The sequence below is a fragment of the Columba livia genome, chromosome 29 (assembly GCF_036013475.1).
Source record: "Columba livia isolate bColLiv1 breed racing homer chromosome 29, bColLiv1.pat.W.v2, whole genome shotgun sequence".
In the NCBI taxonomy this organism is placed as follows: domain Eukaryota; kingdom Metazoa; phylum Chordata; class Aves; order Columbiformes; family Columbidae; genus Columba; species Columba livia.
The window spans coordinates 204,787-231,881 of NC_088630.1; the positions used below are offsets into that span (position 1 = coordinate 204,787).

At 74.0% G+C, this 27,095-nt stretch overlaps 4 protein-coding genes across 7 annotated transcripts; 2 read left to right on the forward strand and 2 right to left on the reverse strand.

The window, feature by feature from the left end:
* The first annotated feature begins 13 nt into the window (after nt 1–13).
* On the forward strand, nt 14–4,363 carry CSAD (cysteine sulfinic acid decarboxylase). The gene is given in 20 exon segments (XM_065043339.1): nt 14–125; nt 807–1,336; nt 1,407–1,533; nt 1,954–2,044; nt 2,119–2,225; nt 2,308–2,349; nt 2,352–2,422; nt 2,493–2,540; nt 2,542–2,573; nt 2,694–2,748; nt 2,855–2,914; nt 2,916–2,972; nt 3,046–3,110; nt 3,187–3,253; nt 3,255–3,269; nt 3,346–3,545; nt 3,634–3,685; nt 3,938–3,989; nt 3,992–4,026; nt 4,097–4,363. Coding segments are annotated over 20 exon segments (1,992 nt in total). The 3' UTR covers nt 4,271–4,363.
* IGFBP6 (insulin like growth factor binding protein 6) lies at nt 4,341–7,963 on the reverse strand. Of its 2 annotated transcripts, XM_065043418.1 has the most exons (5): nt 7,177–7,963; nt 6,506–6,585; nt 6,309–6,428; nt 5,530–6,091; nt 4,341–5,086 (listed from the first exon to the last, which is right to left on the reverse strand). In XM_065043418.1, the coding sequence occupies exons 1-4, from the start codon at nt 7,961–7,963 to the stop codon at nt 5,723–5,725; spliced, it is 1,356 nt and encodes a 451-aa protein (XP_064899490.1). In that variant the 3' UTR covers nt 4,341–5,086; nt 5,530–5,722. The 2 variants fall into 2 exon arrangements, with proteins under 2 accessions (XP_064899490.1, XP_064899491.1); XM_065043419.1 differs by lacking the exon at nt 6,309–6,428.
* SPRYD3 (SPRY domain containing 3) lies at nt 7,925–13,801 on the forward strand. 3 transcript variants are annotated; one of them, XM_065043413.1, is made up of 11 exons: nt 8,139–8,334; nt 8,923–9,063; nt 9,133–9,208; nt 9,280–9,404; nt 9,932–10,067; nt 10,205–10,393; nt 11,887–12,036; nt 12,109–12,166; nt 12,621–12,740; nt 12,963–13,090; nt 13,226–13,801. In XM_065043413.1, exons 1-11 carry the CDS (start codon nt 8,171–8,173, stop codon nt 13,358–13,360), a joined length of 1,422 nt encoding a protein of 473 aa, XP_064899485.1. In that variant the 5' UTR covers nt 8,139–8,170; the 3' UTR covers nt 13,361–13,801. The 3 variants fall into 3 exon arrangements, 2 of the variants coding, with proteins under 2 accessions (XP_064899485.1, XP_064899486.1); XM_065043414.1 differs by lacking the exon at nt 8,139–8,334 and adding an exon at nt 8,391–8,400; XR_010468442.1 differs by lacking the exon at nt 13,226–13,801 and having other exon boundaries at nt 7,925–8,334; nt 11,887–12,031; nt 12,963–13,084.
* Nucleotides 13,654–26,793, reverse strand: TNS2 (tensin 2). Its single transcript, XM_065043340.1, is given in 37 exon segments — nt 13,654–14,142; nt 14,241–14,270; nt 14,356–14,424; nt 14,630–14,724; nt 14,726–14,799; nt 15,285–15,362; nt 15,772–15,849; nt 15,921–16,013; nt 16,301–16,429; nt 16,608–17,040; nt 17,244–17,802; nt 18,038–18,326; nt 18,329–18,487; nt 18,490–18,519; nt 19,080–19,196; nt 19,291–19,356; nt 19,607–19,698; nt 19,700–19,743; nt 20,215–20,290; nt 20,361–20,421; nt 20,517–20,600; nt 20,603–20,628; nt 21,238–21,259; nt 21,262–21,303; nt 21,306–21,319; nt 21,390–21,454; nt 21,880–22,002; nt 22,113–22,163; nt 22,747–22,918; nt 23,471–23,520; nt 23,600–23,641; nt 23,814–23,852; nt 24,433–24,470; nt 24,744–24,843; nt 25,661–25,753; nt 26,064–26,225; nt 26,686–26,793. Coding segments are annotated over 37 exon segments (3,909 nt in total). The 5' UTR covers nt 26,755–26,793; the 3' UTR covers nt 13,654–13,997.
* Nucleotides 26,794–27,095: the final 302 nt, after the last annotated feature.

Below are 27,095 nucleotides of genomic sequence, written 5' to 3' on the forward strand. Positions count from 1 at the left end.
GGACGTGCTGCGCATGCGCACGGAGCCGCCCTCTTGGAGCCGGGCGGTTGCCGGGGCAACGGGGGGCGGCGCGGCCTGGGCCCGATCCTGCGCCTGGGCCCGATCCTGCGCCTGGGCCTGGGCCGGTGCCGGTGCTGTGCCGGTGCTGTGCCGGGCCGGTGCCGGTGCTGTGCCGGTGCTGTGCCGGTGCTGTGCCGGGCCGGTGCCGCCCGCCCGCGGAGAGCTGCCCGCACGCTCCTGCCGCGGGACGGTCCCGCCGCCGCTGCCCCCGCGGGTGTCCCCGTCGCGCCTGTGACCCCGTGGGTTTGGTTCCCTTTGTCCCGCGGGGCAGCTGCTGCCCCCCCCGCGCCCGGGGACAAACGGGGCGTTTGCCACCGTCCCCCCCACTTTGGGGACGGTCCCGACCCCCGGTCCCCTGTGCGCTGGTGGCGCTGGCGTGGGGGTGACAGTGCGGGCCCATCCCGAGGCCACCAGCGGGGGGGACGGGGGGGACACCGCGGCCCCGGGGGACAATGGGACACCCCCCGGGACAATGGGGACACCTCACCCCGGGGACAATGGGGACACCCCCCGGGGACAATGGGGGACACCCCCCGGGGACAATGGGGACACCCCCCCGGGGACACCCCCGGGGACACTGGGGACACGCCCCCCGGGGACAATGGGGACACGCCCCCCGGGACACAGGGGGCGGTGCTGACCCTGCGCCCGCTCCCCGCCGCTCCCTGGGGACACTGTCCCCCTCCGCCACCCCCGGGACCCCAGGGCGGGGCGCAGCTCCGGGGGACCCCCCCGCCTGCCCTGAGCGGCTGCTCTTCGCACTTTGTCCTCGTCCCCGCGACGTGGCCGCGCGAGAACCCGGAGACCGCGGCCAGAGCCACGGGACGCGCGGGGGGACGGTCACGCGGCGTCCCCGGCACGGCCGAGGGGAACGCGCCTGCTGTCCCCGGCACGGCCGAGGGGACTGTGCCCGGTGTCCCCGGCATGGCCGAGGGCACTGTGCCCGGTGTCCCCGGCATGGCCGAGGGGACTGTGCCCGGTGTCCCCGGCATGGCCGAGGGGAACGCGCCTGCTGTCCCCGGCACGGCCGAGGGGACCGCGCCCGGTGTCCCCAGCACGGCCGAGGGGACCGCACCCGGTGTCCCCGGCACGGCCGAGGGGACTGTGCCCGGTGTCCCCGGCACGGCCGAGGGGACCGCGCGCGGAGCGGCCGCGGAGGGCGACGCGCTGGCACGTCCCGGCGTGGGACGCGGCGGCCGGGGAGGAGTTCCTGCGGGCGGCCGTGGAGGTGCTGCTGGAGGACGCCGTGCGCGGCGGCACCGACGTGACACGCAAGGTGGGGACGCGCGGGGACACGCGGGGGGGGCCCCGGGCGCTGGGACAAACCCCGCTGTCCCCGTCCCCAGGTGTGCGAGTGGAAGGAGCCGGCGGAGCTGCGGGCGCTGCTGGACCTGGAGCTGCGGGAGCAGGGGGAGCCGGGGGGGCGGCTGCTGCGGCGCTGCCGGGACCTCGTGCGCTACAGCGTCAAAACCGGTGAGGCCCGTTCAGCCCAGATCAGCCCGCTGGTCCCGGTTCAGCCCGCTGGTCCCAGTTCAGCCCACTGGTCCCAGTTCAGCCCCGTGCTGCCAGGCTGGTCCTGGCTCAGCCCCCGTCTGACCTCAGTTCAGTCCCAGCTGCACCAGTTTGGCCCTAATTGATCCTGGTTCAGCTCAGCTGGTCCCATTTCAGCCCCAGTTGGCCCCAGCTCAGCCCCCCCATCCCGCCCAGTGGCCATCACGGGGTCACAGGTCCAGCACGTCCCACTCGTGTCCCCGTCCCACACCCAGGGGTGGCCCCGCTCCCACAGGTGACGCTCGTCCCCCTCACGGCGCGTGGTGACGGGGGTCCCGCGCAGAGGGCCGCGGGGGCGCCTCCCGTCCCCTCGTCCCTGACGCTGTCCCCCGTGTCCCCCAGGTCACCCGCGGTTCTTCAACCAGCTCTTCTCCGGCCTGGACCACCACGCGCTGGCGGGACGGCTGCTCACCGAGGCGCTCAACACCAGCCAGTGCGGCCCCAGCCGCCCCGGGGGAGCCGGGCTGCCGGGGCGCAGCCGGAGCCCACGCCGCCCTGTCCCCCCAGGTACACGTACGAGATCGCCCCGGTGTTCGTGCTGATGGAGGACGTGGTGCTGGCCAAGCTGCGCGAGCTGGTGGGCTGGAGCGGCGGCGACGGCATCTTCGCCCCAGGTACCTTGTCCCCAGCCCTGTCCCCAGCCCCGGCCGCCCGCGGTGGCGTGTCACCCTCGGCGGCTGTCCCTGTCCCCGGCAGGAGGCTCCATGTCCAACATGTACGCCATGAACGTGGCTCGCTTCACCGCTTCCCGCATGGCCGCCGGAGCGGCAACTGGGCCCTGCCGCGCCTGGTCCTGTTCGCCTCCCGCGAGGTCTGCGCCGGGGGGCGGGGGGCGGGGGGGCGGGGGGTGACGCCCCGGTCTGAGCCCCGTCCCCCCCCAGAGCCACTACTCGGTGCTGAAAGGAGCCGCGTTCCTGGGCATCGGCACCCGACAACGTGCGCCTGGTCGGCACTGACGACAGGTGGGTTCGCGGGGTGAGCCGGTTCTGCGTCCCCACGCTGTCCCCGCGCTGTCCCCGCACTGTCCCCACGCTGTCCTTGTGCTGTCCCGCTGCCATGGCTCCTCGGTCCCTGTCCCTCAGGGGAAGATGATCCCCCGAGGAGCTGGAGAAGGAGATCGAGAGGGCGAAAGCCGAGGTGAGGGACCCGGAGTCCCGGGCGGAGCTGCCTGGGGGCTCCCCGGCCCATCCCGATGTCCCCCGCCCATCCCGCTGCCCGTCCCACGCCGCTGTCCCGTCCCCAGGGCGCTCAGCCTTTCTTCGTCTGCGCCACCTGCGGCACCACCGTCCTGGGCGCCTTCGACCCCCGTGGGCGCCATCGCCGACGTCTGCCAGCGCCACGGCCTCTGGCTGCACGTGGACGTGAGCACCGGGGTCAGCGGGGGGACACGGGCGCCCCCGGCTCCCCCCCGTTCCCTGACCCCTGTCCCCGCAGGCAGCCTGGGGCGGCAGCGCGCTGCTCTCCGGCAAGCACCGGCACCTCCTGGCCGGCATCGAGAGGCGAGTGACCCCGCAGCCCCGCTAAACGGGCTCAAGGCCCCGCTCCGCGTGCCCCGCAAACGTCCCCGTCCCGCAGGGCCGACTCGGTGGCCTGGAACCCGCACAAGATGCTGACGGTGGGCTTGCAGTGCTCAGCGTTCCTGGCTCCGCGACGGCTCCGTACGTCCCGCAGCCCCCCCGCCCCGCGCGCCCACCCCCCCGCCCCGCGCCGCGTTGGTGACGCCGCGTCCCGCAGGGGCTCCTGCAGCGCTGCCACGGCGCCGGCGCCACGTACCTGTTCCAGACCGACAAGTTCTACGACGTCGCGTACGACACCGGGGACAAGAGCCCGCAGTGCGGCCGGCGCGTGGACTGCCTCAAGCTCTGGCTGCTCTGGAAAGCCGCCGGCACGCGCGGGCTGGCGCGGCGCGTCGAGCGGGCCTTCGCCTGCACGCGGTGAGCGCCGCGCCGCGGCCCCGCCCGCCGCCCCCCGGTCCCGCCTCCCCCGCCCCGCCCTCACGCTCCCCCCCGGTCCCACCCCCAGGTACCTGGCGGAGCAGGTGCGGCGCAGGGACGGATTCCAGCTGGTGTCAGAGGTGCGGCCGGGCTCACCAAACCGCAACCGCGGGGGTTTGTGTGTCCCCCCCCTTACGCCCCCCTCACGGCATCACCCGCGCCCCGGGGAGCGGAACCGAGTTGCCCCAAAACGATGCTGGGGGGGCGATGCGGTGCCCCCTGCAGCAGAAAGCCCCGGGTTTAGATCCTGGCCCTGAAATGGGGGTGGGGACACACGGGTGGCCCCCCCGGGGCTGTGGGGGCTCTGTGACCTCCTCCTCCCCCTCCCGCAGCCGGAGTTCATCAACCTCTGCTTCTGGTTCGTGCCCCCCAGCCTGCGGGGCCAGGAGGCGCCCCCGATTACTGGCCGAGACTGGGGAAGGTGAGCGGGGAGGCCGGCTGCTCCCCAAAAGCGCCCCCAGGCCTCCCCGGTGACGGCGCTCGCCCCCCAGGTGGCCCCCGCCATCAAGGAGCGGATGATGAAGAAGGGCTCCATGATGGTGAGTTACCAGCCCCACGGCGCCCGGGTCAACTTCTTCCGGCAGATCGTCACCAGCCCGGCCGTCACCACGGCCGACCTCGACTTCTTCCTGGACGAGATCGAGAGGCTGGGACGGGACCTGTGAGACGCGGGGGGCCCGGGGGGCCGCCCGCCACCCCCGCCCCCCAAGACCCGCGAACGAGAGCAGGCAGGACTGGAATAAAACGCTTTTACTGTTCCCTTTCCGGCCAAGCCGGCGCGGGGCGCCCCCTCAGTCCCCCTCGAAGCTCTGCAGGAGGTCGAAGACTTCGGGGGCCAGGCTGGCGGGGGCCAGGCAGGCGCGGAGCCGGGGGGCCGTGGCCGCCGCCTTCTCCCGGCGCTGCCAGTCCAGCAGCATGGCGAAGCTCTGCAGCACCGCGCTGCGCGGGTGCTCCTCCCGGATCTGGTCCAGGCGGCTGCTGCCCAGCCCCAGGCACGCGATGCCCACCTCCTGCCACTCCTTGCCCAGCTTCTGCGCGATCTGCATCAAATCCTGCTCTGTCAAACGCCGGGGACGCGCAGCCGGGGGCGCCGTGGCCGGGGGCGCCGTGGCCGGGGGTGATGTGGCCGGGGGTGATGTGGCCGGGGGTGACGCGGCTGGGGGCGCCGCGGCCGGCGGCGAATCGGGGCGACCCCCCGCGTCCCCCTTCCCTCCGGGCGGCTCCTGCTCGGCGCCGCGGAGCCCGTGGAGCCAGACGAGGTCGTGGCGGGAGATCCTGGGCAGCAGGTCGGCGAGCACGGCCAGGGCCCGGCCCGGGAAGCGCTGCAGCAGCAGGCGGCACAGCTCGGGGCGCGAGGCCGGGAGCAGCTCCCCCCGCGGCAGCTGCTCCTCCAGCAGGAACTTGAGGCTCTGGAACTGCTCCTCGCTCAGCTCCCGCTGCAGCGACAGCAGCAGCTCCCGCTCCCCCCCGCGCCATGGCCGCTGGGGACACAGCGTGTGGGCACCCGAACGGCCCCGGTGCCGCCAACCGCCCCGGCAGCCCCACACTGCCCTGGCACCCCAAACCGCCCCGGGGCTCCATCAGTCCCAGGGCCCCCCCCCAAACCACCCCGGGGCTCCATCAGTCCCAGAGACCCCACAAAACCACCCCGGGGCTCCATCAGACCCGGATCCCCCCCCAAACCGCCCCGGGGCTTCATCAGTCCTGGGGTCCCCAAACCGCCCCGGGGCTCCGTCAGCCCTGCCCCCCCCGTGGGGCTGGTTCACTCCCAGACCCTGGGGGTCTCCGTGATGTCCCCAGTGCCCCCCACACTGCCCCGAGGCCGGGTCGCCCCCCGCGTCCCCCACCCCACCGCGGGGCCGGAGCCGCTGGTCCCCCCGTGGGGCTGGATACCCCGTCCCCCCGCGTCCCCGCGTGTCCCCACCGCTCCGCTCCCGCTCCCGCGCCGCGCGCCGCCTCCCGCTTCCCGCTTCCCGCCAGGAAGTCACCGCGTTTCCCGGGAAACGGGGGTGTGGCTTAGAACAAGGGGGTGTGGCTAGACCGCCAGTGGAGGCGTGGTGTCTCCTTGGGGCGTGTCTTGAGGCAGGGCGTGGTTTGGTCCCGTGTGGGGGCGTGGCTTATCGGTGGGGCGCGGTTGGTAGCAGATTGAGGCGTGGCTTTGAGGGGGGGCGGGCGTGGCTTTTGGTGAATGGAGGCGTGGCTGGAAGTGGGGCGTGGCCTGGGGCAGGTTTGGGGTGTGGGGGCCGCTCTGGGGGGCACTTGGGGGCAGTTCTGGGGTCGCGGCGGCACTTGGGGGGGTCTGAGGGCCGTTTCCGGGGCAGAGGCAGCGGGAGCCCCGTTGCCCACCAGACGCGGTACTTGGGGTTCCCCTCAGGCGGGGGGGGCAGCGGGCGGCCCCCCCCTGCCCCTCGGTGCCCGCCAGCGGGTGCCCCCCTGCGGTCCACGCACCAGCACTGCCCGCGCTTCGGCCCCTGCGAGGCCCGGCACTGCGGGGGGAGAACGGGGTGAGGGGGGCCCCGAGCGCCCCGGGGGGCTCTGCCCGGCAAGGGGAGCTGAGGCGCGGGAGGGACCCCAGGGTGCTGCACCCCCCAAAACCACCTCATGGGGAAACGGAGGCGCGGCAGCTCCTGCCGCCCCAGGGCCGCTCTGCCGGGGCCGCCGGGGGTGTCCCGGCCGCGTCCCCCCGCCCCCCGCGCCCCGTACCTGCTTGGGGCGGTAGAAGCCGCGGGTGTCGCAGTTGGGCAGGAAGATGTCGGCGGCCGAGCGGTACAGCCCGGCCCGCAGCTCCTGCAGCGCGGCGGCCAAGTGCCCGCGGCACGGGGCCTGGGGGCCGCGGGGGGTCACAGCCCGGCCCCCCGTGCCGGCGACACCCCCCAACCCCCCTCCCCCCCCGTACCCACCGTCTCCAGCTCGTCCTGCCCGTCAGGCGGGGGGGGCCGGGGGGGCGGCGTTGGGGGGGACCCCTCGTGCGGGCTGTCCCCTGGGGGGGGGACATGGAGAAGGGTGGGGGTCAGTGCAGAGCGGGTGCCTCCCCAGTCCCACCGGCCGCCACTGGGACGCCCCTGCGTGTCCCCCCCGGATCTGAGGGCGCCCCCCCCCCCTTTTTCAGCCCTCCCCGCAGATTATGGGGGTCCCCTCTGGCCCCCCCAGGACATGGCGTCCCCCCCTTATTTCTCATCTCCCCCCTCCCAAGCAGCCCCACGGACGCGGCGGTTCCCCCCCCGGGAGTCGCCGCCCCCCCGGCTCTGTCCCGCACCCCGGGATGACCCTGGGATACCGGGGGTCCCTCCGCGGGGTTCAGGCCCCCTCCGGAGCCCTCCCCCCCGTCCCCGGCACCTCCCCCGGACCGACCCCGCTGCTACGGGGCTCTCCCGGTGCCCCAATTCCCGTCCCGGTGCCCGGGAGCGCCCGGTGCCCCGTCTGCCCCGGACAGCTCCCACGGAACTACGGGCGTGTCCCGGTCACCCCGGCCCCTCCGGGACCCTCTCCCCGCGGAGGCGTTGGGGTCCCGGTGCCGCCACCCCCGCCCCGTTCCATCCCCCGGGGTTCCTCCCCCTGCCCCGTTTCTCACCTGCGGGGGCTCCGGTGGCCGCGGGGCGGGCGCGGAGGGGGCGGCAGAGCCCGGTGCCGCGGAGCAGAGCGCGGAGCGGGGCGCGCTCCCCGCGCCGGGGGATGCAGCGGAGCCCGCGCGCGCAGCCCGGGGTGTAAACGCCGCACGGCTCCCCGGGGCCGCGCGGCGCCGCCGTCACCGGCCCCGGCCTCGTCCCCCCCGCGCCGCCGCCGTCACCGGCGACCGGAGCCGCCGCCGCCGCCGCCAGCAGCAACGGCAGCAGCCAAGAGCCCGCCCGCATGGCGGCACCGGGACGGGACCGGGACCGGCACCGCGAGCGGGAAACGGGACGGGGAACCGGCACCGCGAGCGGGAAACGGGACGGGGAACCGGCACCGGGAACCGCGATCGGGACCGGCACCGCGATCGGGACCGGCACCGCGACCGGGAGCGGCACCGGGGCGCACCGGACCGGACCGGACCGGTCCCCGCCGCCGCCCGCTCTGCCCGTCCCGGCCCCGCCGCGGCCCTTAAGTAACGGCGTCCGGCCCCCCCGCCCCCCCGGGGCCGCCCCGCCAGGTGCCCCCGGCCCGGCGCTCCCCGGGACCTGCTCCCCCCGCTCCCCCGTTCCCGGCCCCCCGCTCCGGTCCCACCGGAGCCCCCCGACCGTCCCCGGTTCCACTGCCCGGCGCTCCCAGCACAAAGCCTCCAGCCCTCCCCAGTGCGGCGCCCCAGTGCTCCCAGGACAGAGCCCAGTGCCCACAGCGCAATGTCCCGGTCCCCCCAGTGCCCCCCCGTGCATCGCCATGGAGCGCAGCCCCAGTGCTCCCAGTACAGGACCCGGTGGCCCCAGTGCCCCCAGTGCCCCCAGTGCACAGCCCGGTATCCCCCAGCCGCCTCAGTCCCCCGGTATCCCCCAGTCCCCCCAGTATCCTCCAGCGCACACCCCGCAGTTCCCCGCCCCCGCCCCAGGGGGCGCTGTCTCGCTCTTACCCCGGCTCCCATCCGTGGTCATATGACCTGCTCACACCCCCAGCGGGCTCCGCCCCCAGTCTCTCCTCAGGTCTTCGATTGGCGTAATGCGCGGTCAATCAGAGCGCGTCGAGCGGCGATTGGCCCAGCGACGCGGCGTGGGCGGGAGGAGGCGGTGTCGGAGGAGGAAGCGCCGGGTACCCGGATGTGAGTGCGGGCGGCGGGGCCGGAGCGGCCGGAGCGCGGAGTCCATGGCGGGGGCGGGCGGGGCCGGTGAGGGGGGGGTGATGTGGGGGGGTGATGTGGGGGATCCGGGATCGGGGGCACCGGCTGTGGGGCGGGGGGGTCTGGGTGCGAGGGCTCGATGTGGGGGGCCCGGTTGTGGGTGTATGATGGGGGGGTGGGGGGGGGCACATGAATATGAGGAGGCTGTAAGTGGGGGAGGCCGGGGGGGGATACGGGGGGCGGCGGGGGGGGGGGGGCTGGGAGTGGAGTGGGGGGGGGGGGGGGCCGGTTTGGGGCTCTGGGGGGTCTGGGTGTAGGGGAAGGGGGACCCGGTCGGGGGGCCGGTCGGGGGGTCTGGGTGTGGGGGTGCCGGGGGCGGGGCCCGGGGCCGCGGGGGCCGTTCCGTTCGGGGGCGCGGGGCCGTTCGGGGGCGCGGGGGCCGTTCGGGGGGCGCGGGGCCGTTCGGGGGCCGCGGGGCCGTTCGGGGGCGCGGGGCCGTTCGGGGGCGCGGGGCCGTTCGGGGGCGCGGGGCCGTCCCGTCCCGCGGTGCTCCGGCCGCCGCGCCCGCAGGCTCCCGCTCGCCATGGATGACCTGAACCTGCACTACCGCTTCCTCAACTGGCGCCGGCGCATCCGCGAGATCCGCGAGGTGCGCGCCGTGCGCTACCAGGAGCGCGCCAAGCACATCCTGGTGGACGGGGACACGCTCAGGTGCGTGCGCGGGCCCCGCGCGCGGGGGCGCGCTGTCCGCGCGTGACCGGCCCGCGGCCTGTCCCGCAGCTACCACGGCGGCTCCGGGGAGGTCGGCTGCTACGTGGCGCCGCGCCCGCTCACGCGCGACAACAACTACTTCGAGGTGAGGGCGGCGGGGGCGCCCCGCGTGGGGGGGGCGGCCGCACGGCGCGGGGGCTCAGCGCGTGTCCCCAGGTGTCCATCGTGGACAGCGGCGTGCGCGGCACCATCGCCGTGGGGCTGGTGCCGCAGTACTACAGCCTGGACCACCAGCCCGGCTGGCTGCCCGACTCCGTGGCGTATCATGCGGATGACGGGAAGTGAGTGGGGGGGGGCACGGGGACACGGGAGGGGCACCGGGACACGGGGGGGCACCGGGACACGGGGGCGCTGGGACAAGGTGGGGGCTCAGCGGGCCCTGGGGGCGCTGCTGGGATCACTGGGAGCTGGGGGTCTGCCCAAACCCATGGGCATGACAGGAGTGAGGGGGGGTTACTTGGGTGGGGGGGTCACTGGGACATTGAGACTCGGTGGGGACTGAGGAGCTGCCCGACTCCACGGTGGGCAATGCTGATTATGGGAAGTGAGGGGGGGTCACTGGGATCTGGGGGGGCTGCCAGGACCTAGAGGGGCCACTGGGGCCCGGTGTGGGGGCTGCCAGGACCCACGGGGGGCCGTGAGGACCCGGGGGGTCTGCTGGGATCCAGGGGGTCACCAGGACCCAGGGACCCTCTGGGACCTGGGGCCCCAAGGAGCGGGTCTGGGGGACACGGGGGCCCCGGGGAGTGGGTCTGGGGGACACGGGGGCCCCGGGAGCATCCATGGCTGGGACCCCCCCCCCCCCCAGGCTGTACAGCGGCCGCGCCAAGGGCCGGCAGTTCGGCACCAAGTGCCGCTCGGGCGACCGCATCGGCTGCGGCATCGAGCCGGGCTCCTTCGAGGTGCAGACGGCCCAGGTGTTCTTCACCAAGAACGGCAAGCGGGTGAGCGCCCCGGCCCCGCCCCTGACCCCCGCGCCCCCCGCCCCCCGCGCCCCTGACCCCCGCGCCCCCCGCCCCCCCGTGCCCCCCGCACCCCGCGCCCCTGACCCCGGCCCCGCCCCTGACCCCGCCCCGCGCAGGTGGGCTCCACGGTGATGCCGCTGTCCCCCGAGGGGCTGTTCCCCGCCGTGGGGATGCACTCGCTGGGGGAGGAGGTGCGGCTGCACCTGCACGCCGAGCTGGGCACGGAGGACGAGGACACGGCCATGCTGGTGGACAGCCTGGAGGAGGAGTGGGGGCGGCTGCACGACGTGCGGCTCTGCGGCACCGTGAGTGACACCCCCTGATTGTGGGGGGGCTCTGTGCACCGTGAGTGACACCCCAGATTGGGGGGGCTGTGTGCACCGTGAGTGGCACCCCAGATTGGGGGGGGCTGTGTGCACCGTGAGTGGCACCCCCCACTTTTGGGGGGCCCTCAGAGAGCGGTGCCCCCTGTGCACGCAGCCCCAGGCGCTGGGATCACCCCCCACCTCGCTGCCTGTTTTGGGGTCACCAGTGCCCCCAAACTCGCTGCGATTTCCCCCGTTAGGATCCCCCAACCCAGGACCCCCCCAACACCCCCCACCCCAACAGGAGCCCCAGCACCCAGCAGAGCAGGACCCCCCTCCCCGCCCCCCTCGGGCCCCCGCGCTGTCGCAAGGCCGGGCTGCGGGGGGCGCTCAGCAGGGCCCCCCGCCCTTTGCAAACCCAGAGCCGCAGCGCCGCCCCCCCCGCGGTTCAGGCTTTGCCGCTGGGCGCCGGGGGGCATTTTCCAGCCCCCCCGCCCCGCCGCCCCCGCTGCTGCTGAACAATGCGGCGCTGGCCGGGGGGCGGGGCTGGGACCCCCCCCCCAAACTCTGGGGGCCGGGGGTGCCTGGAGCCTCAGCCCGCGCTGCTGCGGCACCCCCATGCGCCTCAGATTCCCCCCAGTTCTCGGGGGGGATCCCAGGACCCCCCCGTGTCCCCCCCCATTGAGACTCATTTCATTTGTTCCCTCCTCCGCGTTTTCCGGCTGTTCCGTCCGCGGGCTGTGCCCCCCCCGGCTTCAGTGGCTGCTGGGGGGGGACGCCCCCATGCGAGCCCCCCGGCCCCCCCCGCCCCGGCAGTTTTGGGGGTAAAGAGGGTGTTTTGTGGCTCTCCGGTGGTTTTGCGGCGGGGGGGCAGGAATGCGGGCGCAGGCCCAACGGCCTCGCTGGCGTCACCGCCCCCCCCGCCCCCGCTTCCCGGCACCGCGGCGGGGGGGCTGCCTCTGCGGGGGGGCTGGGAGCACCATGCGCCCCCGGGTTTGGGACCCCTCCCCTCCAAGATTAGGACCCCCCCATTTTGGGGCACCACCCTCCCGGTTCTAGGACACCCCCCTGCCCCCAGTTTAGGTTGTCACCCCCCCAGATTTGAGGTGCGCCCCCCCAGTTTGGGATGCCGCACCCCCCAGCTTTTGGGCCCCCCCAAGGAGCCGTGCACCGCCAGGGCTGCGTCTGTCCCTCCCCAAAATTTGGGGTGTCCCCCCCACGTTTGCACTTCACCCAGCTTTGGGCTGCCCCCCCTCTTAGTTCCCCCCCTTCCATTTTCATGTGCCCCCCCCCCCCAGTTTGTCACCACCTCAAGTTCAACCTGAACCCACTTCCCTCCCTCCTGAAATGTTGGGGTGCAGGGGGTGTGGGGGGGGTTGGGAGCACGGGGGGGTTGGGAGCACGGGGGGGGGGTTGGGAGCACGGGCCCCCCCGCCCCGGTGCCCCCGCCGCCCGCGCCCCCCGACGCCCCCCCGACGCCCATGCCCCCCCAGCTGCTGGAGTACGTGGGCAAGGGGAAGAGCATCGTGGACGTGGGGCTGGCGCAGGCGCGGCGCCCGCTCAGCACCCGCAGCCACTACTTCGAGCTGGAGATCGTGGACCCGGGCGAGAAGTGCTACATCGCGCTGGGGCTGGCGCGCAAGGTGGGGGCTGCCGGGGGCGGGGGGGGTGCCGCCCCCCCCCCCTCCTCACCCCCCTTCTGCTCCTTTCCTCAGGATTACCCCAAAAACCGCCATCCGGGCTGGAGCAGGGGCTCCGTGGCGTACCACGCGGGTGAGCCCCCCGAAAACGCAGGGACGCTTCCCCCCGCCCCCAGGCTTTGGGACCCCCCCCGGTATTGTTTGACACCCAGGACCCCGCCCCGGGACATTGGGGGGTCTCAGTGCCACTGTCATTGTGTCCCCCCCTTTCCCAGCCTCCCCGGTGGTTTGGGTCTGTTGTGCTGACCCCCCCAAAAACACCCCACAGTCCACATGCTGACACCTGGGGCCCCCCCCATGATGCTGCCCCCCCCCCTTAATGCTGCCCCCCTGTGATGCTGCCCCCCTGCCCCAGGATGCTTTTACCCCCCAGATGCTGCCCCCCATCCTTCATCCTCCTCCTCCCACCCGTGTGCAGGTCTGTGCCCCATGGGGGGGCAACGGAGGGGTCCAGCCCCACGGGGTGACGACCAGCGCTGGGGGGGGGGGGTGGGGTGTCATGTGACATCCCTGCGTGTCCCCCCCAGATGATGGGAAGATCTTCCACGGCAGCGGGGTGGGGGACCCGTTCGGCCCCCGCTGCTACAAAGGGGACATCATGGGCTGCGGCATCATGTTCCCCCGCGACTACATCCTGGACAGCGAAGGTACGGGGGGCCGGGGGGGGCCCGGCAGCGGGGGGGGCCGGGGGGCCCGGCAGCGGGGGGGGCCCGGCAGTGGGGGGGCCGGGTGCTCGGCAGCGGGGGGGCCGGGGGGCCCGGCAGTGGGGGGGCCGGGTGCTCGGCAGCGGGGGGGCCGGGGGGGCTCAGCAGCGGGGGGGCCGGGGGGCTCAGCAGCGGGGTCACGGAGCCCCCATGGCACCCCCGCAGGTGACAGTGACGAGGCGCTGGAGGTGAAGGCGGCGGTGCGGAACGTGCTGTACCTGCACCGCGACGAGGACGAGGACGACGAGGAGGAGGAGGAGCCGGAGCCCGAGCACGAGGGCAGGAAGGTGCTGGTAAGACCCCCCCGCCGCGGGGGGCGGGACTGAGCCCCGTGCCCCCCAGCGCCCCCCGCCCATCCCCTTCGGCCTCTCCTGGGTTTTCCGGGGGCCGCCCTGGCCGCCCCAGCGCCCCGTGCCGCTTGCCCCCAGGTGTTCTTCACGCGCAACGGGAAGATCATCGGCAAGAAGGAGGCGCTGGTGCCCCCCGGGGGGTACTTCCCCACCGTGGGCATGCTGAGCAGCGGCGAGAAGGTCAAGGTCGACCTGCACCCCCTCAGCGGCTGAGGGGGGCGCACGGGACCCCCCGTGCACGTCAACCCCCCGCACTGGGGTCCCAATCCTGCCCCCCCCACCCCACTGCCCCGTTTCGGGGGCTCACGGGGTGGGGGGGTAATTCAGGGTCCACCCCACTGCCCCCCCCCATCCATCACATCACTGTCCCCCCTCCACTTTGTGAATGTAACCCCACCGCCCCCATCCCACCCGGGGGGCTGTGCCCCCTCCCGCCCCCGCGGGGGGGCGAAGGGCCGGGCTGTGCCCCCCGGGCCGGCGCAGAAAGAAGGAGCCTGGAGCCGGGGTGGTGGCTGTTGGCATTTGCACATTTTTGGATTGGGGGGGGCACCCCCTCCATACAGCTCTGTGCCCCCCCCATAACATATATATATATATATATATATATTAGAGACGTCTGCCTAAAGCTCATATAAATCCTTTCTTACACAAAAATAGACTTTGCTTTATTGGCGCCCCCCCACCCAAAATAAAAGTGGGGGGGCTTCTCTGCTCCCCCCACCTTCTGTCCCCCCTCCCCACTGTCCCCCCCTCCCCGGCCCTGGGTCACCCTGGTCGCTGTCCCCCCCTTGCTCTCTGCCCCACGGCGGGGGGGCCCGGGGGGGTCACTTGCGGGGGTGCCCCGGGGGGGTCACTTGCGGTGGGTGCCCAGCAGGACCTTGGTGACGAAGGTGACGATGGCGCTGGCCGGCTGCTCGGGGTCCAGCTCCGCGAACAGGTGACACGCGTTGCCCCCCCCCGGCCCCCCTGCCACCTTGGCCACGAAGCCGAAGATCCTGGGGGGGCACAGAGCTGGGGGGGGTCCCAGGGCTGTCCCCAACCCTGGGGGGCAGCAGTGTCGTTCCCCCCCCTTGGTGTTGTCCCTGTCACTCACTTAGAGGTGGTGCCATCGGGATTCGTCCACCTGTGGGCGGGGGCTCGTTAGCGAGGTGCTAATTGATTAGCTGGGCCCACCCCAGTGTGCGTCCTCCCCCGCCCCCCCCCGTCACCTGCGGTCCTGGGGGTCGCTGCTGCAGTAGGTGACGTTGCTGACCGGGTAGTGACGGCGGAAGAACAGCCTGGGGGGCGCGGGCGGGCGGGGGGGTCAGTGGCGCCCGGGGGGTGATTTGGGCCCCCCCAGGGGTGAGGGCGCCTGAGGGTGACGCTGGCTGGGGGGGACACACTGGAGGGGGATGTGGGGCTCCCCCCGGGGGCCCAGGACGCTCCGGGGGTGGTTCGGGGGGTGTCTGGGGGGGTTTGGGGTGGGGGCACCGGGGGGCTCACTTGCGCTGGCTGTCCGTGAGGGTGATGCCCTGGGCCGACACCTTGAAGTGCACGGTGCAGGGGGGGGGCCGGGGGGGCCCCCCCAGGGACGCTGCCCACGGCCTTGGCCACGGCCTGCGGCCCCGTCAGCGACTCCGTCTCCACCGAGCCCAGGAAGCGCACGCTGCAGGCTGGGGACGGCGCTGGCACCGCGGGACCAGCGGGACCCCAGCGGGACCCCCACCCCTGCGACCCCAACGGGACCCCAGCAGGACCCCAACGGGACCCCCCCTGAATGGGACCCCCCAACGGGACCCCCCCCCCCAACTGGACCCCCCCAAACGGGGCCCCCCACAACGGGACCCCAATGAGACCCCCCCGAACGGGACCCCCGACTCCTAGGACCCCGAACTGCGGGTACAGACCCCCCTGTCCCCGTGCTCCCAGTGCTCCCAGTTCCAATACTCCAGTCCTACCGATCCCAGTCCCAGTGCTCCCAGTTCCACTGACATCCCCGTCCCAGCGCCCCCAGTCCGGTCCCAGTGCTCCCAGCGCCCCCAGTCCAGTCCCAGCGCCCCCAGTCCCGTCCCAGCGCCCCCAGTGCCCCCAGTCACGTCCCAGCGCCCCCAGTCCGGTCCCAGTGCTCCCAGTGCCCCCAGTCCGGTCCCGCACCCACCGGCTCCCTGGCGCAGCAGGTCGGCCGCCGTGCTCATGTTGGGGGGGCCGGGCCCCTCCAGAGTCTCCTCCAGCAGGTCTTGGGGGGGACACGGGCTGGGGCCACCGCCAGGACCCCCAGGACCCCCCCGCGGTTTGGGGGGCGGATTTCGGGGCGGGGGGAGGGGCTGAGGTCTGCATCCCCATCTTGGGAGGGGAATGGGGGGGGGGGGGGGGGTTGGGGGGGGGTGGTTTGGGCTGGCAAACCACAGGGTGCTGGGGTTGACAGGGAGGGGACACACACTGGGGTTTTGGGGGGGTCACTGGGGTTTTGGGGGGGGACACAGAGTTTTTTTGGGGGGTCACTGGGGTTTTTGGGGGGACACAGTTTTTTTGGGGGTCACTGGGGTTTTTGGGGGGACACAGAGTTTTTTTGGGGGTCACTGGGGTTTTGGGGGGGGACACAGAGTTTTTTTGGGGGGTCACTGGGGTTTTTGGGGGTCACGCACCTTTGCTGGGGATGCGCAGGGCGCAGGGCAGCGAGATGGGGGTGATGGAGTGCTGCAGCACCAGCGCCGGCAGGCTGCCTGTGGGGGGGGGCGTCAGGACCGCAGACCCCCCCAGACCCCGCACCCCCTGCCCCCCGGCCCCCCCTCACCGAAATGGGGCTCGTCCGGACACCCCTTGATCTTCACCCCCCGGGGTCCCGTCTCGATCAGGAAATGTCGGACCAGCTGCTCCTGGGGGTCCCCTGGGGGGGGGCGGGGGGGGGGCAGGTCAGCACCCATGGGTGCCTGTCCCCCTCACCCTACCGCGCCCCCCCCAGCCCCGGACACCTGGGTTCACACAGGGCTCTGCCTGGGGGGGTCAATGGGTGCTGGGGGGGGTCTATAGGGTCATCTATGGGTGTCCAAGGGTGCCCAGGATTTGGGGTGCTGGGGGGGGGGATGCTGATGCTGGGGGTCCCGACCCCCGTAGGGGGGACACGGGGTGCGGGGGTCCCGAGGATCCCCGTGGTGTGGGGCGCGGGGTCCGTACCGTTGTGGGGGGGCCGGCAGCGCGGGGGGGGCGCGGCCACCTTGAGCGCCAGCCCGTAGGCGCCGGGGAAGCTGCTGCTGAGCCGAACCAGGAACGCGCCGGGGGGGCGGCCCTTGAGCAGGGACACGGCTGCGGACCCCCCCGCGTCACCCAGCGGTGCGGGGGGGTCCCCACGTCCCGACCCCCTCCAGACCCCCCGCGTCACCCAGCGGCGCGGGGGGGTCCCCACGTCCCGACCCCCCAGACCCCCCGCGTCACCCAGCGGTGCGGGGGGGTCCCCCCGTCCCGCCCCCCCGCCCCCCCGTACCTTGGTCCCGGGACAGCCCGGGTTTGTACCAGAACTTGGACGTGTCTTGCACGAAAGTGACGCCCGTGGGCGCGTCCGGCTCGGGGGGGCCCTGGCACGCGTGGGCGCCCCCCCCCGGGGAGCTGTGTGTTTGGGGGGGCGACGCGCGGTCTCGGGGACCCCCCGGGGCTGGGGGGTGGCGCTTCTCGGGCAGGGGGGGCTGCGGGGAGGGGGGGGCACAGTAGGCGGCGGGGGGGGGGGAAGGCGGGGGTGGGGGAGCCCGGCACCTCCCCCGTGCTCCCGTGGGCACTGCTGGGGGGGGGCGGCTCGGCGGGGCCCCGCCGGAGGGTGCTGGGGGCGTCGGGGGGGTCGGGGTCCCGTGGGGGCTGATGCAGCGGGGGGGGCACCTCAGGGGTCCCGCGCCAGGGCCCCCCCTCGCCCGGGCTCCTGCGCTCTGCGGGGGGAACAGGATGAGACCCCAGTGAGCCCCCCCAGCCCCCATAACCCCCAATACACCCCAATAGCTGCTTCACCCCCAATAAGTCCCCCCCCCGTGGCCACGAGCCCCCCCAGCACCCCCCAAATCCCCCCCAAGCCCCTCTATGGGCACAGCCCCCCATGACCCCCCCCCAGCTCCCCCTTGCCCCCAGTCCTCACCGGGGGGGTCGGGCTGCCCGGGGATCCCGTAGCCTTCGCGGGCCTCCAGCGCGGGGGGGTCGTAGCCCACGTTGCCGTAGGGGTCCCGGGGGGGCCCCCGTGCCCCCCCCGACCCGGAGCGGCCGCAGCGGGGGCACGGGGGGGGCTCCAGCGCTTCGCCGGGGGCCGGAGGGCGAGGGGACCCCCCCCAGCGCTCGCCCCCCCGCTCCAGGTGCATCCCGTAAATGGGGGGGGGGCCCTGGCAGTCCGGGCAGGGGCAGGGGGGGGGCAGCTCCTCCAGCAGCAGGCAGCCCCCCCCCCGGCGCCCGTAGCCACACGGGGGGAGCCCCTCGGAGAGCGAGCGCTGCACCCCCCGCTTCTCGCCCCCCCCGGGCCCCCCCAGGCCACCCTCGGCCCCATAGCGGGGTGGCAGGAGCAGGGCGGGGCCAGGCTGGCCCGGCGGCAAAGCGGGGGGGCCGGGGGGCTGTGGGGTGCTGGGGGGCCATAGAGAGCTGTGCTCCTATGGGACGTTGGGGTCCCCTGGAATGTTGGGGTCCCGTGGCACATCAGGGACCCATAGGATGTTGGGGTCCCATGGGTGTTGGGGACCCATATGGTGTAGGGAGCCCATAGAATGTTGGGGACCCATGGGACATTGGGGACCCGAGAAATGTTGGGGACCCATAGGGTGTTGGGGACTCATGGGATGTTGGGGTTCCCTGGGGTATTGGGGTCCCATAGGGTGTCAGGGACGCATAGGATGTTGGGGACCCATAGGGTGCTGTGGTCCCATAGGATGTCGGGGTCCCGTGGGCTATTGGGGTCCCATAGGACGCTGGGGACCCCTGGAATGTTGGGGTGCCATGGGATGCTGGGGACGCATAGGACGCTGTGGTCCCATGGGATGTTGGGGTGCCGTGGGACGCCGGGGACCCATGGGACGTTGGGGTGCCGTAGGATGTGGGGGTCCCGTAGGGTGCCGTGTTCCCGTGGGACACGGGGGTGCCGCAGGGGGCGCTGCTGGGTGCTCGTCCTCCAGAATCGGGGTCTCCCTGTCCCCGGCGGGACCCCTCCCGCCCGCCGCCCCCCCCCAGCAGCCGCTCCAGCCCGCTCCAGCTCCTGCCGCTCGGCGGCGGTGGGGGGGGGCGGCCGGGCCGGGGGGGTCCCGCGGCCGCCGGGCGGGGTCGGGGGGGCGCTGGCCCAGCCGGGGCTGGGGGGGCTGGGGGGGCTGGGCGCCCGCGGCCTCTGCACGCGCGCGTACGGCTGCCGTCCAGCGGCCCCCGCGCGTGCGACACATCTGCGGGGGGAGGGGGGGGCAGCGTGGGGACCGGCCCCCGCGCCCGGGGACCCCCGACCCCCCCCAAAACCCCCCGGGACCCCCAACCCCCGGGACCCCCAAACCCCCGGGGATCCACCCCCCGCACCCCGGGGACCCCCCGACCCCCCCCCCAAAAATCCCGGGGATCCACCCCCAGCCCCTGGGTGTCTGCCCTCCTGTGACCCCCCCCATACCACCCTGGTCCCCCCCAAACACATGGACCATGGGGACCCCCCCCCACCCCGAGGAGCTGGGACCCCCCTAAAAATGGGGTGGACCCACATAGTGCAGGGAGCTGGGAGAAGATGGGGGGGGACATGCGTGGCTGGGATGTGACCCCAAAAAGGAGGGGGGACACCTGTGTGACCATGGGGGGGACCCTGGGGATCGGGGGGGGCCTGGGGATGGGGGGACCCTGATGCCCATAGCGGGGACGTGGGGGACCCACGTGTCCATGGGGGGAGACCCTCAAGCTGGGGGGGCCCCGGGGAGGGTGACCCTCGTGCCGCGGGGGGGCCCGGGGACCCCGCCCCCCGTACCCTCCAGGCTGTCCTGGTGGCGCAGGTTGAAGCCCTCGTACGAGTCCCAGCGCACCGCGGGGTCCCCGACGCTCAGGTCCACGCTGACAGCGGGGGGGCTGCGCGGGGCCTCCCACCCTGGGGGGGCGGCGGGTGGGTGTGCGGCGGGGGGGGCCGGGGCGGCCCGGGGGGGGGGAGGTCCCGGGGGGGCCAGGGGCTCCCACCCCCAAACCTTTGATCTTCTCGGGGCCGGAGGAGAAGACGAACTCGCCGGTGGCGTCGAAGGGGAAGCGCTCGTCTGGGGGACACGGGGGGGTTGGGGGGCACGGCACAGCGCCCCTCCCTGCACCCCACCCCCGCTCCCTGCACCCCCACTCCCCTGCACCCCCCAAACCCCCCATTCCCTGCACCCAAACCCCCATGACCCCCATACCCACAACCGCGCACCCTCCTGGTCGCCCCAGGGGTCCTGCGGCATCCTGGGCGGCCCTGTGCCCCCCAAACCCCACCCCCGGGACCCCCCCCCCCCATCCACCCCCCCCCTCCGCCCCCCCACCTGTGCCAGGCGTCGTCCAGCTCGTCCTTGCGCAGGCGCAGCCGCGCCCCCTGCAGCGTGCACGTGTGGAACTGCGCGCGGACACCGCGTGCCGCCCGCGCCGCGCGCGCGCCGGTGGTAGCACTTCACCTGGGGGGAGGGGCAGACGGGGCGCGTGCGCGGGGCAGCGCCTCCGCACGCGCCCCGTGCAACCCCTGCACGCACACCCCCCCCCACGTGCACCATTTGCACACGCGCCCCGTGCAGCTACAACCCTTGCACACTCCCCCCTTGCACACTCACTCCGTGCAACACTTGCACCCACACACCCCCAGCACTTCCACGCCTCGCACCCCTTGCACACGCACCCTTTGCACCCCTTGCACGTGCACCCTTTGCACCCTTGCACGTGCACCCTTTGAACGTGCACCCTTTGCACACGCACTCATTGCAAACGCTCCATACGACCCTTGTGCGCGCTGCACACGCACAGCGATCGCGCTATTTGCACGCTCCTTTGCACCATTCACACCCCCCCCTTGCACCATTCACCCCCCCCTTGCACCATTCACCCCCCCCTTGCACCACTGGCACGCCCTTGCACGCCCGCCGCCCCCTCACCATCACGTCCCCCTTGAGCAGCAGCGCGGGCTCCAGGTTGACGCAGAGACTCTGGGGGCCGGGGCCGGAGATGCTGCTGGGGGGGGGGTCAGGACCAGGGGGCGCCCTGGGACCCCCCCCAGGCACAGGGACGGGGGGACACTCACTAGACCCCCGAGGTGTAGACGAGCTGCAGGGACTGGTAGATCTTCAGGAAGGGCTGGAAGCCTGAGAAAGGGGGGGTCAGATCAGAGGGGTCAGATTTCGGGAGGTCAGATCGGGGGGGCAGATCGGGGGGGCAGATCGGGGTCCCCCCCACTGACCGTGTCCGGGCTCGAAGCCGCGCAGCGCGGGCAGCAGCACGTGGTGCAGGAACACGGGGCTGCTGTTCATGCGGATGCTCCCGAGAGCAGCCCCCCGAAATACGCGATGTACCTGCGGGGGGGTCAGCGCCCGCAGCCCCAACCGCCCCGCACCCCAAACACCCCCCTGCACCCCCCCGAAACCCCTGAACGCCCCGCACCCCGAACACCCCCCTGCACCCCCCCTGAACCCCCCAAACACCCCCTGGACACCCTGAACCCCCAAACCCCAAACACCCCCCTGCACCCCCCCTGAACCCCCCAAACACCCCCCTGGACACCCTGAATCCCCAAACCCCAAACACCCCCCTGGAGCCCCCCAAACACCCCCCTGGACCCCCCCTGAAACCCCTGAACCCCCTGAGCCCCCCAAACACCCCTGAACCCCAAGAACAGCCCCCGAATGGGTGATGTACCCGCACGGGGGGGGCAGCACCCACCCCCCCAGCACCCCAACAGCTCCAGCACCCCAATGCAGGCGGGGAGTTGGGGACCTGCCCCCATTGTCCATCAGCTGCCCCCGGACACCCATGACCCCCAACCCCCATAGCCCCCCGTGCTCCCCATGCCCCCAGCCCCCCCCAGTCCCCCATGCCCCCCACAGGCCCCCATGCCCCCCAGCCCCCCCAAGTCCCCCATGCCCCCCACAGCCCCCCATGGCCCCCAGCCCCCCCGGCCCCACCTGCGCTGGGACGGCTGCAGCGCGCCGCCACCTTCTCCTCGCAGAATTTCCTCATCATCAGGGTCCCAGGGCCTGGTCAGCGCTGGGGGGGGCGTCAGGGACCCCGACACCCCCACACCCCAGCCACCCCCCCACTGCCCCGTGCCCCGTACCTGGCGGACACTTTGCTGTAGTGCATGTACGCTGCCACGATGACGCCCGTCTTGCCTTTACTGCCCTGGGGGGGCGGGGGTGTCAGGGCCCCCCCGACAACCTGGGGCGGCCTCTGAGCCCCCAGCACCTCCCAGTATCCCCATGGCCGCCCCAGTTCCCCATATAGCCCCCCATGGGCCCCCAGTTCCCCATATACCTCCCCACGCCCCCCCATAGTGCCCTGAGCCCCCTAGAGCCCCCCATGGCCCCATATTCCCCCCATGACCCCCAAGTTCCCTCTATGCACCCTATGGCAGCTCATAGGGCCCTGAGCCCCCCACAGCCCCCCCAGATGCCCACAGCCCCCCATAGTCCCCCCAGCCCCCTAAAGCCCCCCCAATGGCCCCACAGCCCCCCACAGCCTCCCATGAACCCCATAGCTCCCCAGACCCCTATAGTCCCTCCATGTCCCATAGCCCCCCATGCCCCCAGCCCCCCCGTGCCCCCCACCTTGCAGTGCAGCACGGCCACGTGCTGGGGGTGGGCGCGCAGCCAGGCCTCCAGCGCCTTGCAGATGGAGCACAGCTTGTCCAAGGGGGGGGCGTGCAGGTCTGGCCACCCGAAGTCCTGCACCTGGGGGGCACTGTCAGCACCACGCCCCCCCGGGACCCCAGCCCCCCCGGGACCCCAGCCCCACGGACCCCCAGCCCCCCAGCCCCCCCGGGACCCCCAGCCCCCCTCACCTTGGGGTTCAGGTGCGAGATGTCCCGGCGCTTCTCGGAGAGGTTGAACAGCTGGGGGGGTGAGGGGTTGGGGGCTGAGTGACCCACGAACCTGTCACTTGTCGCCACCGTCCCCACTGTCCCGTCCCCACCATGTCCCCATGGACCCTGATGTCCCATCCCCATCCTCCTTGGGGACCCCACTGTCCTGCCCCCGTGGACCAGCCTCTTGTCCCCACCATGTCCCCCGTGGACCAGCCTCTTGTCCCCATGCTGCCACCACAGGCCGCAGCATCCTCACCCCATCCTGCCCCCTCGGGCTCCCACCTCCCCCTGCCCTGGTGTCCCCACTGTCCCCGGTATCCCCATGGTATCCCCACAGTGTCCCCGGTATTCCCCTGGTGTTCCCATTGTCCCTATGGTGTCCCTGGTATCCCCCCATTGTCCCACTGTCCCCTGTGTCCCGCTGTCCCCGTGTCCCCGGTCTCCCCACTGTCACCCCTGTCCTGCTGTCCCCTGTGTCCCCACTGTCCCCCGTGTCCCCAGTCTCCCCGCTGTCCCTGTGTCCTCTGTGTCCCCGCGTTCCCACTGTCCCGCTGTCCCCCGTGTCCCCCCTGTCCCGCTGTCCCCCGTGTCCCCGCGTCTCCCCCCGCACCATGTAGCGGTCGCGGTGGCGGCTGCCCAGCAGGGCGGCCACGTCGCGCAGGTGCCCGCGGTAGCGCGGCTCGTCCAGCGCGGCCGGGAAGCGCAGGCTCAGGATCCGCTCGGTCACGTACGTCAGGTCGCACTCGAACCGCCGCTCCAGCACCTGCTCCAGGCTGCAGCTCCTGCGGGGCCGCGCGCTCAGCCCGGGACAGCGCCCCCCCGGACAGCGCCCCCCCCCGGACAGCGCCATCCGGGACAGGACAGCGCCCCCCCGGGACAGCGCCCCCCCCCGGACAGCGCCCCCCCCGGGACAGCGCCCCCCCCCGGGACAGCGCCCCCCCCGGGACAGGACAGCGCACCCCCCCGGGACAGGACAGCGCACCCCCCCGGGACAGCGCCCCCCCCCCGGGACAGCGCCCGCTGGAGCATCCCTTGCACCCCCCTTTGCAACCCTGGGATCGCCCCCCACCCAGCACCCCAAATCCCCCGGTCTCCCCCCCCCCCAAGCCCCCTGAGCTCCCCCCATGGCATCCCATGACCCCCAGGCTCGCCAACCCCATATCGCCCTGAGCCCCCCACCACAGCACCCCAAAACCCTGCTATCCCCCCCAAGAGCCTCATGACCCTCTTGTTCCTCCATAGCCCCCCCCAACCTCTTAATTCCCCCCCAACTCCCCCCAACCCTCCTGTCCCCCCCAGCACCCCCAATTTCCCCCCAAGCGCCCCCCCCGTACCTGGGCAGCGTGTTCCGCTGCCGGGGGCTGTTGAGGGACTTGGTGGAGCCCTGGGGGGGACAGAGGGTCACGGGGGGTCACGGGGGGTCCCGGGGGGTCCCGGGGGGACACGGGGTCACGGCCACTGACCAGGTGCTCGCTGCGGCGCGCGGGGGGGGCCGTGTTCCTCCTCTGGGGGGGCAGAGCGGGCTGTGCGCGGGGGGGGCGGGGCGCGCGGCCCTGCCTCAGTTTCCCCGTTCCCGCCCGCAGCCGGGGGGGAACACGGGGACACACACACACGGGGGGGGGGAAACATACACGGGGCGGGGGGGACACACACACGGGGGGTCCCCCCAGCACTTACCAGCTCGGGGGGGGGCAGCGCGTGGCAAGACGACGTCACCTGTGCGGAGCGAGGGGGGGTCACCGCGCGGCCTGGGAGGGACCCGGCGACCCCCGCCCCCCCCGCGGTGACCCCGGGCGGCTCCCGGCCGGACAGCGGCGCCGATTGAGGCGGGGGGCGGGGGGCGGGGCCGCGGTGGGGGCGGCGGCTCCCAGCGCCCCTGCCTCAGTTTCCCCCGAAGCAGAGACGCGCCCCCCGCCCCCCATCCCCGCTCCCCCCCCCGGGGAAACTGAGGCACGGGCTGGGGACAAACTGGGGGAACCCAGGCGCCCGGGCCCCAGGCTGGTCCCGGGGGGGCGGGGGGGGCGCTGCTCCGCCCGGACCAGCCCCGCGGACACTGGCCCCTTGTGCCCCCCCGTGTCCGTCCGTCCGTGCCGCGGTTTGTCCAGCTGCGGCCCGGGCCGCCGGCCAAGCCCGGCGTTGCACAACGGGGGGGCCCTGGGGGAGGACGCGGGCGATGTGACCCCCCCCAACCCGGAGATCCTGCTGGGGGGACACGGGGGCTGCGTGTGACCCACCCGACCCCGGGACCAGGAGGGGACAGTGTGGGGGGGACACCGACCGCCCCCCGCCCCCCTACCTTGGTCTCGCATTTCTTGTGGCTGGTGACCTTGCACACTGCGGGGGGGCGCAAAAGGGACATCAGGACGCCCAGGATGAACCGGTCCAGGCCACCAGCACCCCCGGTGCCCCCAGCGCCCCCAGCATCCCCCCCCGCACCCCCTGCCCAGTGGCCGCCCAGCATCCCCCCCCAGCATCCCCCCCCAGTGCCCCCTTCCCAGCATCCCCGCCCCGTGGGGTTGTGGGTCCCGGGGGGTCCTGGGGGTCCCGAGGAGGTCCGGGGGGGTCACAGGGGATTCGGGGGGGTCACGGGGGGTTCGGGGGGGTCACCTCTGCAGACGAGGCCCTGGGGACCGAGCGGCTCCCGGCAGGCGGCACAGGCCCCCCCCCGCCGGAACGTCTTCTCCCGGAAGCTGTGGGGTGCGGGGGGCTGCGGGGACACGGCGCTGGGGACGGGCAGGGGGCGCAGGGACCCCGTGTCCCCCCCACCCCGCGTGGGGGCGCAGGGACACACGGACACAGATCACCCCATGGGTGCACGGACACACACGTCACCCATTTGTGAGGGACACACGGACACAGATCACCCCACGCACGGAGGGACACACGGACACGCTGTCCCTGCCCCACACACCCCCTCCACGCCCCACGGAGGGAAACTGAGGCACAGCCGCCCCACGGGAGGGGCAGAGCCGTGGGAACCGGCAGCGTGTGCCGCGTGTCCCAGGTCCCCGTGTCCCCCCCGTGCCCCCCCCGCGTGTCCTGGCCCCCGGCCGGGGACACCGTGTCCCGCAGGAAGCGGGGCCGGGACCAGCCCAGGAAACGGGGCCCCGGGGGGGCGGGAGCTGCTCGACCCCCCCGGGACAGCCCCGCCAGTTCCCACGGGCGAGGGGGGGCGTGGGAGAGGGGAGAGAGCGGGAAAAAGGGGGGGGACAGCGTGGGAAAAGAGGGAGAGTGGGGAAAATAGGGGGGCGTGGGAAAAGAGGAGGGGGGGCGTGGGAGAGTGGGGGGGACAGCGGAGGGGGCGTGGGAAAGCGGCTGGGGGGGCTGCGGCACCGCGATCCCCCCAACCCCAACCCCTCGTTCTGAGCCCGCAACAACGCGCGTCACGCGTGGGGAGGAGGACACAAAACCAGGGGTGACAACTGTGGGCGGGGTCCCGCCGCAATGCCCCCCCCGCCCCTGCCCCTCCCCGGGGTCCCCACCCCACGCGGGACCCCCCACGGCTGACCGCCCCCCCGCTCTACCGTGTCGGTGCGATCGCGGCGACCGAGCGCCCGCAGCAGCGTCCCCACCGCGCCCGGGGGCTTCATGGCGGGGTCCGGGGGCTCCGGGGGGAGCTGGGGGGACCGGGGGGCTCCGGAGTGGTCCGGAGGGGCTCGGGGGGTCCGGGAGCGGCTCCGGGACCGACGGGCGGCCCGAGGATGGGCCGGACCCGCCCCGGCTTCCGCGCACACAAGAGCCGCTTCCCGTGCCCGGAGAGCCGGGGGGGACACACGGGGGGGACACACGGGGGGGACCCGGGGGGGACAGCGACACCGGGGCAGCCGCCCGACGCCGGGCTCAGTCCTGACACGGGCGGCGCCGCTGCCTCCGTGTCCCCCGGGGAACCCCCAAAAATAGCGCCCCCCCCAGACCCCCTTCTCGTACCTTCATGGCGCCGGGACCCCCCCGGCGCTGCCGGTCCCGGTGATCGCGGCCGGAGCGAAGGAGCCGCTGCCCCCCGGTGCCGCCTCCTCTTCCTCCTCCTCCCCCGCCCCCCGGCCCGTTAACCCCTGCGGGGCCGCCGGGGCACGGGGGGGAGTGGGGGGGCTACAGGGACCGTGTGGGTGCAGGGAAGGGAACTGGGGTGCAGGGAGGGGGTTCTGGGGTGCAAGGGCGCAGTTTGGGGGCGGGGACAGAAATCGGGGTGCAGGGAGGGGGTTCGGGGTGCAGGGAGGGGGTCGGGGTGCAGAGGCGGCCCCGCGGGGGGGGTCCGGCCCCGCCGCCGGTCTCGGGGTCCCCGGGGGTGTCCCCGTCCCGGCCGGGGGGGTGACGGCGACCGCGGCTCTTCCTGGTTCCGGCAGCTCGGCCCCCCCGCCCCGACCCCGCCAGCACACCCCGAAACGCCCTCGGCGGGGTTCAACCCCCCCGCGCCAGCCCCCCCGGCAAGGGCTGAAGCGCCGTCCCCCGGACCCACCACAGCGGCCCCCCCGAACAAGGGCCCCCCCGGAACGAGGGCCCCCCCGGAACGAGGGTCCCCCCGGAACGAGGTCCCCCCCCGGGAACGCACCTTCGTGGCTCCGGGGGGGCCCGGGCAGCAGCCCCGGCCGCCCCCCCCGGCCGCCCCCCCCCGGCCCATGCGCTGCCCGTTCCGCGCGTTCCGCGTTCCGTGTCTTTTTTTTCCCAAAGATCTTGGAAACGGCCACAAAAAAAACACCCACTGAACCACCCCCCCCCCACCCCCCCCCGCAACGGGACCGGCACCGCCCCGCGGGGGGGCCACGGGCTGGGACGGGGGGGCAGCACCGGGGCAGCCGAGATCTGGGGCCCCCAAGGCAGGGAGGGGTGGGGGTGCAGGGGACACCCGGCTGGGGCTCCAGCCCTTGGGGACCCCCCAGAGACGGGGGGGGGGGGGAAAGAAAAAAAGGGGGAAAAATGGGGAGGGGGAAATAGGGGGGGGGGCAAAAGGCTTTGGGCATT

Bases quoted from the DNA above. Each gene is read 5' to 3' on its own strand.
- IGFBP6 (XM_065043418.1), bottom strand. From the start codon at position 7,963: ATGGCGATGCACGGGGGGGCACTGGGGGGACCGGGACATTGCGCTGTG. The intron at 6,586-7,176 runs GTGAGAAACGGG...TCCCCCCCCCAG, and splicing joins GGCCACCGGAGCCCCCGCAG to GGGACAGCCCGCACGAGGGG. The intron at 6,429-6,505 runs GTGGGTACGGGG...CGCGGCCCCCAG, and splicing joins GGCAGGACGAGCTGGAGACG to GCCCCGTGCCGCGGGCACTT.
- SPRYD3 (XM_065043413.1), top strand. From the start codon at position 8,171: ATGACCTGCTCACACCCCCAGCGGGCTCCGCCCCCAGTCTCTCCTCAG. The intron at 9,064-9,132 runs GTGCGTGCGCGG...CCTGTCCCGCAG, and splicing joins GTGGACGGGGACACGCTCAG to CTACCACGGCGGCTCCGGGG. The intron at 12,741-12,962 runs GTACGGGGGGCC...GCACCCCCGCAG, and splicing joins CTACATCCTGGACAGCGAAG to GTGACAGTGACGAGGCGCTG.